The sequence below is a fragment of the Mauremys mutica genome, chromosome 4, assembly GCF_020497125.1.
Source record: "Mauremys mutica isolate MM-2020 ecotype Southern chromosome 4, ASM2049712v1, whole genome shotgun sequence".
NCBI lineage: Eukaryota > Metazoa > Chordata > Testudines > Geoemydidae > Mauremys > Mauremys mutica.
Window position 1 is genome coordinate 105,745,161 of NC_059075.1, and position 18,952 is coordinate 105,764,112.

The window sequence follows — 18,952 nt, forward strand, 5'->3', positions numbered from 1 at the left end:
GTGCCAAGTTGGTAAAACAAAATAACATCTCACAAGGCATTTGAACATTTTGAGCGTGAGTAACTAGAATGCTCTGTCTGTGGTGATGCAAAGCAGCTGTAAAGCCATTTGAACCAGTCAGTTAAGCCAGGTTTATGGCTGCTTTGTATCAATGAATGGATGCAAAGCCATGAGAATGCACTGGTGAAACTGGCCGTACATTTTCAAGAGCCCCTCAGAGCATGCTACTAATGCAAAATGGGAGTGAGCAGCAGGCTAGTCTTCCTTAAGTTGATGTCCATGGAGCTACACTGATTTACAGCAGCTGAGCATCTAAGCCTCTGTGTTGATCTTATGGACCACTATTTATAGTAGTTCCTACTTTGTTTGCTGTGGGATGATTCTCTACTAGGAATTCTCAGAAAAGAGATAAAATGTTTCGATTCAGCTACTGTCCCATACCCACATCACTATCCTTCAGCAACAAATAGTCTTTATTTGACACATGGCATAAATCGTGCAAAAACATGTCGTTTTCTTCACTTACTTGGTTTGACACTGAAGGGCACCAAACATCTTAAAACATTATTGGGGGGGGCAGTTTCCACTTACAATGCCATTCAGACCATCAGTGGTGCTTGTTTCTAAGAAAGGGTCATTAGATGGGGGGTAATTAGATTTATAATGTCACTCTTATAAAAAGTTGGTAGCAAGGAGAGTTAGGATAGCTGGTAAGTTTTACATAAAACTAACAGTCATGTTATGCTCAAAATGCTTAAGTTTATTGCTCTATTTAATGATGACCAGCAGTATTTTAAAAAAGAACGCCAGTTCACTTGGTTAGCGTATCACTGAAGCAAATATTTTAAATACAGCAATAAAATCAAGTGGTTTAAAGATAACACATTTTGCCACATTCATGCAAACCCTGCTGACAGGATTTTTACAGAGGCATGATACAAGGTAAACACAGGTACTGAACCAACAGAAGAACATGTATTGAACTTTTGGGAAAGCTTTCCCCACAGTGACACAGCAAGTTGTATGCACAGCTCTTCAGGCCTGTGCAGAACATCAGTGGGAGCAGGCTCAAGCCCTTATTATTCTCAGGGGCGGCTCTAGGCCCCAGCACGCCAAGCACATGCTTGGTGCGGCATGCCACGCGGGGTGCTCTGCCGGTCGCCGGGAAGGCGGCATGCCTGCGGAGGGTCCGCTGGTCCTGTGGCTCCGGTGGACCTCCCGCAGGCGTGCTTGCGGAGGGTCCGCTGGTCCCGTGGCTTCAGTGGACCTCCCGCAGGCGTGCTTGCGGAGGGTCCGCTGGTCCCGTGGCTTCAGTGGACCTCCCGCAGGCGTGCCTGCGGAGGGTCCGCTGGTCCCATGGCTTCAGTGAAGCCGCAGGACCAGCGGACCCTCCACAGGCACGCCTGCGGGAGGTTCACTGGAGCTGCGGGACCGGCGACCAGCAGAGTGCCCCCCACGGCATGCCACCGTGCTTGGGGCGGCGAAATGTCTAGAGCCGCCCCTGATTATTCTGAATGCTGTTTGATCCCTTCTTGATCAACAAGTGCCATAAATTCTCAGAATTTTCAGCACTTCCTAGAAATGTTTAAAAAAAAATTGCAGAGATCTTCAATTGCTCACTAGGGCCCTAGTTCGCAAAGCACTTCACTCACATAGTCAAGTCCATCCATGTTCAGTAAAGTGCTCAAGCACGTATGTAACGATGCACATACTTGGAGTCCTTTGCTGAATCGAGGCCTAGAACACAACCAAGATCAGCAGAGTCTCTATTGCCTAAAGGGAACCACTGCTGCATGGATCAGGGGTTTTAGGAACCAGAGAGAGTGACAGTCTAAATTTACTTTCAAAGGCAAATCTCTAAACAGTGGCCAACATATTAAGGCTGAGATTTTTCAAAACTTCCTGTAGGATTTGGATGCCCGTTTCCCATAAACTGTAATGGGAACTTGGCACTCAAATCAATTAAGGTATGTTTACACTGCAACCAGGAGGTGATTGCTGCTGCTTCGCTGCTACCTTTGATCTAGCATGTCCAAACATCCTGCAATCACACACCTAAGTGCAGCGGAGACATTCTCTCAGGGCTTGTCTATACATAAAACACTGCAGTGTCACAGTGTAGCTCTTCAGTGAAGAGGGAGAGCTTCTCCCATTGGCACAGGTACTCCACATCTGAGAGGCAGTAGCTAGGTTCATGGGAGAATTCCCCCATTGAGCTAGTGCTGTCTACGGTGGGGTTTAGGTTGGTTTAACTGTGTCACTCGAGGGTGTAGAATTTTCACACCCCTGAGCAACGTAGTTATATCAGCCTAACTTCCTGGTGCAGACCAGGCCTCAGCCAGCTTTGAAAATCTCAATCTAACTTCACAGTGCACGAGTGACCTCCTTTACTATGTATTCATTAAAGAAGAAGAGCTCAAGTCACAAAATTCAGAATCTGTGTTTAAAACACCCCAACTTTCATGGGAAATTGTATCATGGATTTTGGTCTGGCTCATAAAGAGAGTAGCTATTTGCCAAATTCAGATCTGGATCCAAGTTAAGATTTCATAATGCTCACAAAGATTCGGGGGATGCTTGAATTCAGGGTTTGGTTCAGTCTCATCTCTAATAGTCTCCAAACTTTTCCATTCTTTTCTTGATTCCATAGTATATTGGAGATAAAGAAGTGGCAATTCCTCATGTCAATGAATTGTTTTCCCCCCCCCCGCCCCCGGCTCCCTTGGTTCTGCTACATTTTGTGGAATTTTTCTTTTTTCACAAGCAAACATGAGGTGTGAAACATGATTTCAATATGAATCAACTTGAATCATTTAATGCAGAGGCTCAGAAGGTTTATGATATACACAGTATTCGGTAGTTTAAAATGTAAAAACAATCAGAAAAAGGCAAAAAGTTAATTTCAAGCTTAGTCAACATACGGTACATATTTCAGCATGACAGTTTCAAAGAGTTCCACACTGTATTTGGATCTATTAGCAATTAAATCATTTTTTAAAAATAGCAAACTCAAGACAGCTAGTGAATTTTTTTTGATTTTGTAACAAATGAGCTACTATTCTTATTTACAGTATAAATAAGCCATTTTTTTGGTGATTATGTTCTGCCACATATTTAAGACAAGCAGTATCTCAGCTCTTAAATGTTGATGCAAACAAGAGCATAAAAGAAAGCAATATCAAAGTAAAACAAATATGTATATATATATATATATATGTATATATATCTTCAACAAAGACTGCCAAGTTACCATGTGTCTCTTATCAGATCTATAATATAGCTGACTCCTCTCAAGAGTTCTCTTGGTTTTAACCACTAGGAATATCATGAATGCTTATTCTTCTGCTGCTCTAGAGAGCTGTTTTTCATACAAGCTCATGACATGGTGGACAAATTGATATTGTTCACAAGTCTGGATCATTCCTCCCCTGAAAAGGAAAGCAGAAGAAAAGGGGAGGGAAACAGTCCTTGTATTATACGTAAACAGTATACTTAATGGTGAATGGCACAGCTAAAATGAAATGGCCTTTTGCTCCAAGAGCCTATTCCAAAGCCCACTGACTGAAGTCAATGGAAAAGCTGCCACTGACTGCGCTGGGTTTGGATCTGGCCCCAAATGCCTCTGCTAACCAGGAAATGAGAGGTGTTCAGAACAGAAATCAGTTTTACCTTTGCTTTTCTCTCAGTGAGGCCCTAATTCATTGACAATATCATCATTTATGATGTGTTACAGGAGTCATGCTAGGCACTGTATAAATACATAGACAGACAGTCCCTGCCCCAAAGAGCTTGCAGTCTAAATAGACAAGACAGGTGTGAGGGGAAACAAGTTAGGGGACTTGTTCAATGTCACCCAGCAGGTCAGTGGCAGAACTGGGAATAGAAGCCAGGTCTCCTAAATCCCAAACCAGTGCCCTATCAACTGGGCCTCACTGTCTCCCATGCAGTAAATGAGATTCCCCGCCCCCCCGCATCTCTGATGTCATAGGATGATGCATTCTGGAATACTTCCAGTGAACCAGGAAGTGCCAGCAGGATTTCAGACTACGCAAAGACATTTCAACAGAGAATAGCTCATATTCTGAGCTGACTGCCACCCACATCCTGATTAGTAAGGACTTTCGACATAGAAATCTGGGCTTCACTCAGCTTTCAGTCTAACTTTGCTGTTCTGCTTCAAAAGGTGAACTGAAAACCTGAAATGAAAACTGAGTTCACCTGAACCCATAATATAACTAGGCAAGAAGAGAAATGTGATTTGCTGTTCTATGCATCATGTAGTAAGTAATTATTATTTTAGCTAGTAGCATGGGTTGCACTGGTCTGGAAGGAGCATGGTAACTGCTTATTTGGCACATTCCTTCAGCAGTGGGTTCCCTAAGAGGTTAGTGAAAGCTGCTCCTTCTTGACCCAAGGGAGAGCAGATGGTGTTCCCATCAAGTTGCCCATGTGACACAAAAGGTCTCACTGGCACCAGGAGGTAAATGTATCTGCTTCAGCTTCAGCAAAACTGGCCCAATGTTTTAAAAATACACCCATTGTAATCATAGGGCCAGGTTGTACGTAAGTGGCCTCCTCCCTTACTTCCCTGCGTAGTGGCTGGGCCCAATCCCAGTTCCTCTGCTCAAGCAGCTCAAGGACTGCAATCACTGCATGAGGCAGATGCTCCAAAGTTGGCAGGAAGATGGTGGTGTCATGTGTCCCCCCACAACCCCTGCACCAGCTGGCAGGGATGGGGAACACACACAGCACCCCTTCAAAGAAACCCCATAGCCAGCTGAGCATATCTATTTGTCAATCTGCTCTATTTAGAACAGCATCTTTGTTCATCTGTTTCAGAGTGTTTCTGTGCACTGCATTTCTGCCGCACACAGCACTGAAAATGTATCTCCATCAGGCTGTGACACACAAGGAATGTTAGTCATATCCGGTGATTACTCCCCATGCAATTCCATTAACAGCTAGGTTGGACCCTGACGTTGTGGCAACAGAAGCAGTGGGGTGGCCATCTAGTTTCAGACCACAGGAAATGATTTTCCTTTTATCTCATTCTCTGCTATGCTGCTGCTTCCTCCCTCCTCCCTCCCCCTCCCCCACACATCATGAGTTCACTGTCCAAGCTTTGGCAAAGACTCGAGAATCTACATTTTCACCCTTCTTTGCCACAGAGACCTTTCAAATACAAGTTTTTTCACTGACAGAAGATACCCAACATCCCTGAACACTGGCTGAAGGGATGCAGGAAGCATCGCTCAGCCTTTCCTTTGCCACATCAACTATTTTTAGGACCAAATGCTGGACTCCTGTACAAAGTCCAATACACAGGCCCTGTGCAAGGGACCTAGGGAGAAGGACTCTTTGTCCCACTAACCTGACAGCAAGCTTAAAAACACCCCACTGGCTTTAATAGGAACTACTGCTGTGTAGTCACAGATCCATGGATGACATTACCCCAAAGTATTTGTTCTTCCATGGAGCAGTGCTTAGCAGTAGCACACTGAGGTGTATATTTCCCCTACCCACCAGGGGTTCTAAGCAGTCTCTCTCCAGACAAACCACCAGTGTAGTGAAACGCCATCTAGGGCCTTCTGCAGCTATTGTGGCAAAAGGATTTCTCCCTAAATGTCAAAAGAGAGCACTTCTTTTGCAGATAGCAAAGGTCAAAAGTTCAGGAGGATGGCACCCGCACGACTCTTTTATCGCATTTACCTTATAATGCCAGTCTCCAGAATGGACCTGAGAAAGGTTTTCCCTGCCCAGCGTGGGTGTCTGTTATTTCATGTTAGTAAAATTAGCTTCCCCAAACCTGATATTGTACATTGGATATGACACTGACTATCTGAAGATGTTCCCTACTGTTCACAAGCAAGAGGAGGATTCTTAGTGCCAATGCTCATCATAGCGCTACTGATCTGCATGTCTTGTAGTGCTTTCCTACTTTCATCTCCCTTGCTCAACATGTTCATTCCAACCTCTCACCCCCATGTACCTGAAGGCTCTTCCACCCCTGCTCAACCTGTTTTCTCTGCCTACTAACCTTGTACAATGGTGATTGGTCAAAGAAGTCACTATCTGCTATGCTCCTTTGCAATGGCTGCCTCCTTACATGTGCTGCTCCTGGGGCCACAATGAGACATGGGGGTAGGGGAGCGGTAGTGGCAGCAGACAGACATATGCGTAGATGGTTTCAAAGGGGATGCTAGCCCCTTTCCCCATTCCCTGGAAGCAGCAGGACCTTGCTGGCCATCAGGTCTCTCTCACGTGATTCATAATGCTGTTTCCTATCCCATCCCACTAATGACCATAAGGGACAGAGGAGAGGCAGACCTCACAGCCTGATTTTTCCCAATGTATCAGGGGCTCCTGCAGGGCCTGGACTTGTTCCCCCTCTGATGAAGCAGTAGGTATTAGGCCCTGTTGTGCCCTCCTCTTCTTCTGAACTCTCATCCCTGCAGGCTATTATTAAAAAATAAACCTCTTGTAGCAAGCACATTGTTTGTCTGGACACCCTTCGCTCTCATTTCTGTGGCTATCAGGCTGTGAAATGCATCCCCATGGTACTGTCAGACAGAAGTCAGTAGAGGGCATTTCAGATCCAGCGACTCTCTCTGTGCTAGGACAAACCAATACTCTATTCAATGTTTTTTTTTCTTTTGTGAACGTTCATTGTCTGGGTTGACCTTCACTGAAGCAGCCAAACCACCAGCACCTCTGCAGGTCTCTGCCTATCAAGACCACAGCAGGGTGAAAAGCATTTCATTTTCTGCCTCCCACTGAGCAGAACTACTCGTCTGAAATAAGGTTCAGTGTGGGGTTGTGTTTTTCATTCATTTTTTAAAAAACTTTGGTATCTTTTTCATGACATTTCTTCCCCTCACTCCATTTATTATTATCGTTAGAGAGAGCATGGAGACACGTTTTGACAGAGCTTCAAACCAACGGGAGAAGAAAAATAATCTCTCTGGTGCAAAACTCAAGTCCGTCCACTTTGTAGTCAAAATCAAGTGCAGCTGGTGTGATGAGAGACTCTTATATAGAAACCTTTTGATTGTGAAGAGCTTTGCATCTCCTTTCGCATGTCTGCAAACATCTCTTGCCTGTGCGTAAAGCAACATCCTCCAGCCTACACTATCGGCAGCTTCTATAATGCAGTGCTCTTCCACTGAGGCTTGCAATTCTAGCTAGACTACGTTCATTTTCTTCATCATTTGTGTTCCATCCTTACAGCTGTGTGCCTGTCTGTGATTCTGAGAGCAATGGGCCTCTGAGCCTTATTCTTTTAGCTATAACTGTGGGCCAGATCTGCAGTTAGTGTAAATGAGCAGTAGTTCCATTAAAATAAATCAGCTGTAACTCCATTAAAATCAAGGCAGCTATGCCAGCTGAAAATCTGGCCCCATTGTGACTTCTTGTGGTTGTCATCTGCTGCTGGGATTTGATAATTTTGGTAACACAGGCTAATTCCATAGCACAGATGAGAGGTGATATTTAAAATTCTCAATAGTATCTAAGGCTCAAATTCTTCAGAGGTGTTGAGGCACCTAACTCCCATAGATTTCACTGGGAGTTAGGCACCTAAATACCTTTGACATCTAGGCCCAAGTAACTTAGAAGCCTAAGTTGTACTAAAAGTCAATTGGACTTGATTCATAGCAATTACTTAGGCTCAGGTACTTTTGAAAATTTTACCTACTGACCTGAGGTTTATCTTTTTTTCCCCTCATGTTTCTTTTCCCCCTCAAACATGTGGAAATATTTTTTTAAATTATTTTTGAAAGGAAGAAGATTCTCTTACCTGTCTAGCCGTAACTGGCAGGTTGTTCTCAGTATGTCAGTTATTCCCTCGTACTTCAACTGTTTACAACAAATGCTGGTGGCAATAAAGCAGCCAGTCCTCCCAATCCCTGCACTGGGGAGGACAAAGGGGGGAGGGTGTAGGCAAATAACCCAGAAAGAAAAATGTTAAAATTTCATTTATAATGTACAGAGGCTGCTGTCAAATGTGTGAAATAAACAGAATCCCCCATCATCCCTGGGGTGTGTGTATGGAAAAGTCATTACTAATTACTAATAAAAGACATTAGCTTCATTACAGCACTTTCCATCAGTAGATGTCCCAGTATTTTACAAAGGAGGTCAGTATCATTATCCCCCTTTTAAAAATGGGGAAACTGAGTTACAGAGAGGGGACACGACTTGCCCAAGGTCACCCAGTAGGCCAGAGCTGGGAGAAGAACCCAGGTCCCCAGAGTCACAGTTCAGTGCTTTAGCCACTAGGCTCAGCTACCTTTCCATAGTTGCCTAGGGAAGCTTTGCATGGCTCTAGTTAGCTTCAGTGGTGTACTGTACAAGATAGACCTAAAGTGGAAGACCACTTTACTATCCATCCACCATCACTGTAGCCTCTAAGCACTAAGGTGGTGTCTGTTGAAATCTCATGGATGGTAGTTTCACGCTCTTGACATGTTTCAAAGTATTAGATGTAGCTAATATTTCATGATTATGAAAAGAAAATAACAGGTACGCTCCCCAAAAGGCTGTATTCAGCAGCAAAGGAATTTCAGTGATGCACACTATAAAGAAAAAGAGATATGACCTCATGTTGGTGCATCATGCTACAAAACAGGGGATCAGAGTCTGAATCCCAAGTACGGTCCTCCATTTTGCACATGGGAGGATGGAAGGACAAGCATGCTTGAGGTACATGCCAGTGGTTGATCCATCGCTCAGTTTGGTTGGGAAGCAGCACATCTGATTGCGGCTGGGAGTGATGCCACTGCGGCAGGGGTCTGATGTAAAATGGGATGCAGGGCCTCAGTGAAACAGGGTTGAAAGACGCCTGCCATGACTCTGAACTTCGCCCCTTCCCTCACCAGCTAGGAGCTGGTTAGTTCACTGTTGATGGGGCAAGCCAAGTACAGAAACTTGGTGTCGGCTGAGAATGTCTCATGGTGGAACAGAGATGGCCTCTGTGTACAAGAGATTAGAAAATAAAGTGGGAGTAGGTACTTCGCCCTCTCCCCTGAGAAGCAATTACTTACTAATGTGTGGAGTGGACAGTCACACACAGCAAACCATGTTGCAACCATGAGCATATTTTTTCAAGAGAACCTAGCCCTGCAAGTGCAGGGGATGACTCCAGGGCCTAGACTCCAGCCTGAGCCCTAATGTCTACCCAGCAATTTATAGCCCCACAGCCTGAGCCCTGTGAGCCTGAGTCAGCTAACACAGGCCAGCCAGGGGTGTTTTATTGCAGTGTAGACATACCCTAAATAACAGAGACACAAAAAAAACAGTTACCTTTTCCATAACTGGGATTCTTCGAGATGTGTGGCTCATGTCTATTCTACAGTAGGTGTGCGTGCTCGCCACGTGCACCGGTGCCGGAAGTTTTTCCCCTAGCAGTACCCATAGGGGTAGCGCCCCCGCGACCCCTGGACTGGTGCCTGCCTGGAGCGGTATAAGGGGAGCTGCGTGCTCCCCCCACCCTCAGTTCCTTGCCAGACAATTCCGACAGAGGGGAAGGAGGGTGGGATGTGGAATAGACATGAGCAACACATCTCGAAGAACACCAATTACGGAAAAGGTAACTGTTTTTTCTTCTTCGAGTGATTGCTCATATGTATTCCACTATAGGTGATTCCAAGCTATATCTGTTGGAGGTGTTCACAAGTTCCCAGGATGGAGGACAGCCCTGCCGAACCTGGAGTCATCCCTGGTTTGGGAGATGATCGCATAGTGTGAGGTGAACATGTGAACCGACGATCACGTGGCGGCCCTACAAATATCCTGGATGGGGACGTGGGCCACGAAGGCAGCCGATGAGGCCTGTGCCAGGGTCAAGTGTGCCCTCACAATGGGCGGCGGGGGGACACCCGCCAGCTCATAACAGGAACGGATGCATGAAGTGATCCAATTGGAAAGCAGCTGAGTGGAAATCGGCTGTCCCCTCACGTGCTCAGCCGAGGTGGCAAACAGCTGTGAGAACTTTCTGAACAGCTTAGTTTGCTCGATGTAGAAAGCCAGAGCCTGCCGCAAGTCAAGCGTGTGGAGGCGGCATTCCTCACTGGATGCGTGAGGCTTGGGGCAGAGGACTGGTAGAAAAATGTCCTGACCCATATGTATCAGAGGGGTAGCCATCCTGGACAATGATCCCACACTTTCACAGGCCTTGGGTGGCAGGCCAGTCCTCGCCCACAGACAACCTGCCAACCTGAAGCATATTCTCACCAGCAACTGCACACCGCACCATAGTAACTCTAGCTCAGGAACCAATCCATGTAACAAACCTCGATGCCAACTCTGCCCACATATCTACACCAGCAACACCATCACAGAACCTAACCAGATCAGCCACACCATCACCGGTTCATTCACCTGCACGTCCACCAATGTAATATATGCCATCATATGCCAGCAATGCCCCTCTGCTATGTACATCGGCCAAACTGGACAGTCTCTAAGGAAAAGGATAAATGGACACAAATCAGACATTAGGAATGGCAATATACAAAAGCCTGTAGGAGAACACTTCAACCTCCCTGGCCACACATTAGCAGATCTTAAGGTGGCCATCCTGCAGCAAAAAACCTTTAGGACCAGACTTCAAAGAGAAACTGCTGAGCTCCAGTTCATCTGCAAATTTGACACCATCAGTTCAGGATTAAACAAAGACTGTGAATGGCTTGCCAATTACAGAACCAGTTTCTCCTCCCTTGGTTTTCACACCTCAACTGCTAGAACAGGGCCTCATCCTCCCTGATTGATCTAACCTCGTTATCTCTAGCCTGCTTCTTGCTTGCTTATATATACCTGCCCCTGGAAATTTCCACTACTTGCATCCGAAGAAGTGGGTATTCACCCACGAAAGCTCATGCTGCAAAACGTCTGTTAGTCTATAAGGTGCCACAGGATTCTTTGCTGCTTCTTCTGACCCATATGATAGGTGGAGACCACCTTCGAGAGGAACGCGGGGTGTAGGCGGAGCTGGACCTCGTCCTTATGAAGACCGTGTATGGCAGTTCAGAAGTCAGGGCCCTGAGCTCCGAGACTTGCCTGGCCGATGTATTAGCAACCAGGAAGGCCACCTTCCATGAGAGGTGAGACCAGGAGCACGTGGCCAGTGGTTCAGACGGGGACCCCATGAGACGAGCCAACACCAGGTTTAGGTCCCACTGTGGAACTAGGGGTCTAGAATACGGGAAAAGAGGGTCTAGATCCTTAAGGAACCTGCCCATCGTAGCATGGGAAAACACCGTGTGTCCTTGCACCGGCGGATCGAAGGCTGATACGGCCACCAGGTGCACCTTGACAGACGAGGGCGCCAGGCCCTGGGCCCTCAGGTGGAGGAGGTAATCAAGGATAAGCTGGATCGGGGCGGTCACTGGGGAGACCCCTTGGTCTGCCGCCCACCTAGAAAACCAGGACCACTTCGCCAAATAAGTGCGGCGACTGGAGGGCTGTCTGCTTTCGAGGAGGACATGCTGAACTTGCTCTGAGCACGTCCTTTCCTCTCTACCTAAACACTGAGCAGCCACGCTGTAAGGTGAAGAGCCGCTAGGTTGGGGTGGAGGATGCGGCCCTGGTCCTGTGAGAGCAGGTCTGGGCGGAGCAGCAACGGCCATGGTGGAGCTACCATCAGGCCCGTGAGGGTCCCATACCAATACTGCCTGGGCCACGCCGGGGCAATCAGCAGGACTCGGGCCTTGTCAAACTTTTTCTTCTCTAGGACCCTGCTGATTAGACGGAACAGGGGGAAGGCGTAGAGAAGCCGGCCTGACCAGGACAGAAGAAAGGCACCGGAGATAGTGCCCCTCCCCAGGCCCTCGCCGGAGCAGAACCGAGGGCATTGCTGGTTCTGCCGAGTCGTGAATTGGTCCACCTGGGGAGTTCCCCACCTTCGGAAGAGCCAGTGGGCCACTTCCAGGTGGAGGGACCACTTGTGTTGCGAGAAATCCCTGCTCAAGCGATCCGTCCTCTCGTTGAGGGCACCTGGTAAGTAGAAGGCCTTCAGGTGAATGTCGTGGGCTATACAGAAGTCCCACAGCCTGAGGGCTTCGAGACAGAGAGCAGAGGAGCGGGCCCCACCTTGCCTGTTGATCTAGAACATCGAGGCCATGTTGTCCATGAGGACCCTGACTACCTTGCCCTCCAGGTGCAAGCGGAAGGCCATACACGCCAGCCACACCGCTCTGAGCTCTTTGACTTTTAGGTGTAGGGTCAGGTCCTGAGCCGACCACAGGCCTTGGGTCTGAAAGCTCCCCACATGGGCCCCCCAACCCAGGTCTGACGCATTGGACACCAGCTCTAACAACAGGGCCCAGTCCCTGAACGAGACCCCTTGGAGCATGTTGTTCGGGGTGGACCATCATCGCAGGGAGGTAATCACGGCTTCCAAAACGGTAAGGACCTTGTCCATCCTGTCCGTGGCCTGGGAGAAATTCGAGGCCAACCAGAGCTGGAGGGGCCTCATCCTGAGTCTGGCGTGATGGACCATGTACGTGCACGCCGACATATGACCCAAGAGCTGCAGGCAAACCCTGGCTGTTGTCACTGGGACCGAGTCGATGAGACCTTTCAGGGTCTCGAATCTTTTTGGCGGGAGGGAGGCCTTGGCCAACACTGCATCCAGGAGCACCCCGATAAACTCTATGCGTTGGACTGGAACTAACGTGGAGTTGGTGTTATTTCCCAGTAGGCCCAAGGTGGTGCACGTGGGCAGGAGGAGTGCCACATGATTCCTCACCTGTGACCGGGAGGTGCCCTTGACAAGCCAATCGTCCAGATAGGGAAATATCTGTATCCCCCTGTGACGGTCCATCCCCTAGGGTCAGGTCAGCGTGGGCTATCTGTCACAGTTTGCAAAGCAGCCCTTCGGCGCAGGGCCGCTTGGCCTAGCGGCCAGAGTCTATAGTGCCCCCTCCGGTGCAGGGCGGCGTGGCCTGACCAAAGTCTATAGCGCCCCCTTTGGTGTAGGGCAGCGTGGCCCAACGCTCCTAGTCCTAGGAGCCGCCCCACCTCCTGCTCAAGCAGAGCTTCGTGCGAGGGGTCCCCTAGGAGCGATGGGGGGTGGAGGGGTGGTTGGGTGGGGAGGAGGTAAACTGGAGGGTGTAACCCCGGGAGATGGTGTTGAGGACCCATCAGTCCAAAGTGAGCAGAGAGCATTCCGGAAGGAAAGCACACAACCGGTCGGAGAAGGGAAGCTTTATTGCCCCCGAGTGTCCGGTCAAAATCACCTTTTCCCTGCCTTCTTGCCCTTGGAGGGTCCAGGCTGGGGGGCAGGCCGAGACTGCCTGTTAGGGCATCTCTTATAGTCCCGTTGCTTCTTATGGGCAGCCTTGGGAGGACGGCTGGGGTCGGAATCTGCTGCGGCTTGAACTTAGGTTTTGCCGGAGCCGGGAAATAGAGACCAGGATCTAGAGCAGGGATAGGCAACCTATGGCATGTGTGCCAAAGGTGGCACGCAAGCTGATTTTCAGTGGCACTCACAGTGCCTGGATCCTGGCCACTGGTCCAGGGGGGCTCTGCATTTTAATTTAATTTTAAATGAAGCTTCTTAAACATTAAAAAAACCTTATTTACTTTACATACAACAATAGTTTAGTTATATATTATAGACTAATAGAAAGAGACCTTCTAAAAACGTTAAAATTTATGACTGGTATGTGAAACCTTAAATCACAGTGAATAAATGAAGATTTGGCACAGCAGTTCTGAAAGGTTGCCGACCCCTGGTCTAAAGGGTCGTGCGGGAGCTCTTCGTACCATGCAGCCTTGTATCTGTTTCCTCTGTGAACAGAGCTTTGACGGGCGGACCTGTGATGGCGAGGCGTCGGTAATTGATGCCCGGGGCTGTGGTGCCTTGGCGGAGACTTGGAGCAGGAACCCAAGTGGGAACGGCATTGACGACCGTACTGTGACTGACTGTGGTACCCTCTCTGGGACAAGGACCGATGACGACATCTGCCACGGTTCCATCGATGTCCGCTTTCTGAGGAGGACTGGTGCCGCAAGTCCAGGATGGACGGAACCCATCCTGAGAGTCTGGTCAGAATCGAGGGTGATCCACGTGGACTCTGCCCCGAGCGGATGCTGGACAGTGATCGGCATTGGGAATGTTCCCTCGACCGAGACCGGTACCGAGCTGAGGGTGACTGTGGAGATCCCAGCGGCGGCTTGCCGCTGGAGCATGGGGCCGACATCGGCAGCGCTCTGGGCACCAGCATGGACAAGACGTCCCGGGCCACCTGGAGGGCTTCGGGTATGGACAGCATCCGGACATTTGGAGAGGCCTGTTCTGAAGGGGCCGGGCTACTCCATTCTACGAGAGTTGGAGGCCTAGGGCCCGGTGGGGATCGAGGGCTACCCGACATGGGCCTAGCCTGTGTCTCAGACTTCCCTCGGTGCTGCTGCAAATAGGGAGTCTTCTTGGCACTCTTGGTGTGCCCCGTGGATGGGGAGCGGTGCCGACTGGTCGATGGCACCGGCAGATCGCCGCGTACCGATACCCGGTACGGCATGCCGTGGTTGGGGTCAGCCCCAACTCCATCAGAATGGCTTGGAGCCGAATGTCCCTTTCTCTTTTGGTCCAAGGCTTAAACGATTTGCAAATCTTGCACCTCTCGCTGATATGGGTGTCTCCCAAGCAGCACAAACAGTGTGTGTGGGTCACTTCTTGGCATAGAACGCCGACAAGAACTGCAGGACTTAAATCCCGGGGCTCAGGGCATGTCCCGGCCCAGACTCACTGATTAGCTAAACGAACTACGCTAACTAACTACAGGTACTAAACGAACAAACAGTTCTGGGGACGAGCTCTAGCAAAGCTGGAGCAGAGCTGTTCCGACGCACCTTCACTGGCTGCAAGAAGGAACTGAGGGTGGGGGCAGCGCACAGCTCCCCTTATACCGTGCCAAACAGGCACCACTCCAGCGGTCGCGGGGGCGCTCTCTCCTACAGGTACTGCTAGGGGAAAAACTTCTGGCACGGGCTGAGCACGCACACCTATAGTGGAATACACACGAGCAATCACTCGAAGAAGAATAACCATTATTCCTTGGTCAGATTAAGTTTGAAACATTTCCCAGGCTTGCAAGTCTCAAGATGAGTTTTCATTCATACATGCTGTGACAAATATTGCCGAAATAATTTGACTAACAGCAATACACACAGTAAGTCTGATGCCACTTCCAAAGTCATTCAGATCTGGAATCTCACAATTCTCTGGATTTGTGCAGGATACAACAATTCACCATTAAAGAAACCACTGATTTTTCTCTTCCATTATCAATGCAAAGACATTTTTCTGTGTATCTGTTTCAGGCCCTGGTTAATGACTAGAGAGGATTTTGTTCTCACATATGCTATGCTATTGTGGCAAAGAGAAGCTGTGAACTCCTCTTACCACCTCCATGAAGAATGAGCAGCAAAGCTGACAACACTTCCGCATGTTAACTAATTAAGTGAGCAGTCTCAGGAATAATTACCCTACACAATCTCCAGAGAAACTCCATCCATTTAAACAGTGTTAAAGTCATAGCGCAAAGATACTGGCAACAACTGTTCAGGCAACAATTGGACTTACATATGGCTGGGGCTAGCAAAGTTCCAGCATGGTTTCCCTGACCACTAAAGACAGGTTTTTGACCACATTATTTAAATTTTCAGGGAGAAATTCCTGGCCAAGCTGATTAGGAAAATGGGCCTAGCAATAACTGTGCTTAAACGGTGTTAAGCTGTAGCAGGAACAGGGTTAAAATGACAAAATGCAGGCACTACAAAGGAAGAAGGATGATCTTACTTTTCAGGCATGGACCAGGACTAGGGTGATCTAGGTTCAATTTCTGGTGCTGTAAACTTCCTGTATGACCTTCGATAAGTCACTGTCTCTGTACCTCAATTCCCAACCTTCTACCTCCATGTTGCATCCTGTTTCCCATCCTTTGTCTGTCTTGTCTATTTAGAGGGGAAACTCTTCAGGGCAGGGACTGTCTCTTACTAGGTGTATGTACAACACCTACTTCACTGAGGCCCAGAGGTTGGTTGGCTCTAGGTGCTACACAGACACAAATAACCAATAATATACAGATCTTCTACAGTGCTTTTCAACCATAGATGTCAAAGCATTTGACAAAAGAAGGCAAGTAGCACCCCCTACTTTACAGACTGGAAAACTGAGCAGAGAGAGGTAAAGTTACTTGCTCAAGTCACACAGTAGGTCAGTGGCAGAGGCAGGAATAGAAACCAGGTCTTCTGAGTCCAGTGCCTTACCCACAGGACTATGCTAGGAATGACAGCCTACCTTTAACATGTACTTCTTATTAAGAATACTTTCAGGATTAGGATCATGTTTGATTTTTTTTAAAAGGTTTACTATTTTGTATTTAAGAGGGCTGACAGTATTAGTATCTTTGCAGTGGTTACGCTCTTCTAGAGGGTCAGATCCTGAGAGCTGCTGAATACCTGCACCTTCCACTGAAGCCAATGGGAACTCTGGTATTCAGCACATCTTAGGGCTTGGGCTATGGTTTGGTACACTTCCTAATCTTGAATACATTCAGTTTACTCCATTCACAGAATATATTTTATCCAAAAGAGCATCTGAAAAAATCTGACACTGCTCTAGTCACCAGCTGTCATTTAAAATTCTCTAGAAGCCTGCTACCCTGTCTGTTAATACTTAGGTAAGAAAAATGACCAAACGTCCTGCATTTCCAAAAATCACCATTAGGCTACTGGAGATGGAAAGACAAAGCAGTAGGCGAGAGAGTAAAACAAGCATGCAAAGCAAAATATAAAGCTATGGACTGGGGTCAGTATTGCCTGTGAAAGCTACCATGAGATTCCAGTGAGACACACATGGATTCACAGATTTTAAGGCCAAAGGGGAACATTATGATTATCATGAATCATTCTTGTAGCTCTTTTCAGAACCCTTTCCAATTTATTATATACAGAGGTTATAGCTCCCTATTCTACCTGATATTCTCCTGTTCATGCATCCCAGGATTGCATTTGCCCTCTTAACTACAGCACGGCAGTAGGCCCTCAAGTTCAACTGGTTATCTACTATGACCCAACAACTCCCAATTACTATTTGCATTTTTATGTTCAAAGATTTCCCTCCACTCAGTTTTACTCGTCATTATTTTTAACTTTGGGAAATTGACCTTTTTGAAGCACCAAGAATATAGATTATTGGTCAGGACTATCTTCTGTTTGCACATACCAAATTAAATTAGATCCTGATTACTTGCACCTGGGCACCATCAGTTGTTAGCTCAGTGATCAATTCCTATTTATGCATCAGCATGAGATCTATAGAATTTAGAATTTCTCCAAGTCAGTTGCAATACTTTTTGTGCTAGAAAACTGTAATTATAATTTTTAGAAACTCCACGGATATTTTACTAGTGGCTGCATGAGACCTCCAGCATATGTCTCCCAGACTGCATTTCCCTATGATCAAGCAGTTTTTCTTTTTACACATTATAAATAAACATTTAAGGAGCTGCTCATCCTGTTTCCTTGCAACTGCATGAAGTTTTTCTTTTCTCTGCTATGTATTTAAGACACTCTGTCACAGAGCTCCATGGAGATGTAATGCAGCATTAACTTACCTGCAGTGGACAATGACTGGGGCATTATTTTCTTCTGCACATGGCATGGCCTCTTCCACTTCCCGCACCAGTTGTAAGAGGGCTGGTGCTTGATCTGGTGTCTTTTGATCTGGCCAGGATGTATACCAGTAATGTCGCAGGTTTCTTACTTCACCACCTTTCTGTGATCCAGTTATACAGAAAATTAGTACACTACTGTAAAATTTTTCAAAGATTCTTCATTAAAACTGATAAACTGACAATCTGTTTCTTTGGACATATCTACACCAGTGAGTCTCAGAGCTTGTGTCGACAGACTTGGGCTCACAAGGCTTGTGCTACAGGGCTAAAAACAGCTGTGTAGATGTTCGGGATCAGGCTCTGAAGTCCAGGGAGGATGGTGGGGCTTCAGAACCTGAGCCAAAATGTCTACACTGCTATTTTTAGTGCCGCAGCGCAAGCCCAAGTCTATAGAGCCATGCTCTGAGAATTGCTGCTGTGGGTTTCAAAATGCAGTGTAGACATACTCTGTGAGAACAACGGAAGTAAACCAAAGCTAAAGAAAAATGAGCATCCACACAAGAAGTCACAAACCACAGAAATTCTGATTTCAAGGATCACTACTGCACTTGAGCAAACTGTTAAAAAAAAAATTCACTGAAAACCCTGCTAAACTCTCATGCTCTTTTTCGGAGTTCTCTTTCCCAGCTCCTCTATATTAGTGCCAAGAGTTGTGTGCAAAACAATGTCTCTTTTATACTAGTCTACAGCCATCATAGGGTATGTCTACACTACGGGATTATTCTGATTTTACATAAACCGGTTTTTTAAAACAGATTGTATAAAGTCGAGTGCACGCGGCCACATTAAGCACATTATTTCGGCGGTGTGCGTCCATGTACCGAGGCTAGCGTCGATTTCCGGAGCATTGCACTGTGGGTAGCTATTCCGTAGCTATCCCATAGTTCCCGCAGTCTACCCTGCCCATTGGAATTCTGGGTTGAGATCCCAATGCAAAAACAGTGTCACGGGTGATTCTGGGTAAATGTCGTCACTCAATCCTTCCTCCGTGACAGCAACGGCAGACAATCATTTTGCGCCCTTTTGCCCTGGATTGCCCTGGCAGACGCCATAGCATGGCAACCATGCAGCCCATTTAGCCTTTTGTCACAGTCACTGTATGTGTACTGGATGCTGCTGACAGACGCGGTACTGCAGTGCTACAAAGCAGCATTCATTTGCCTTTGCAAGGTAGCAGAGACAGTTACCAGCTATAGCACTGTCTGCAACTGGAAATTGGCAATGATGTTTATCAGTCCTTTTGTATCGTCTGCTGCTGTCATGGGTGCTCCTGG

The 18,952-nt window shown here is 47.4% G+C and overlaps 1 protein-coding gene across 1 annotated transcript in view; it reads right to left on the bottom strand.

Annotated features, from left to right (window-relative positions):
* IGSF22 (immunoglobulin superfamily member 22) overlaps window positions 1–18,952 on the bottom strand; it is a 210,452-nt gene that overhangs the window by 60,793 nt on the left and 130,707 nt on the right. The window contains 2 exon segments of the mRNA XM_045012353.1: window positions 7,796–7,909; window positions 17,619–17,779. Coding sequence (XP_044868288.1) covers window positions 7,796–7,909; window positions 17,619–17,779 — 275 coding nt within the window.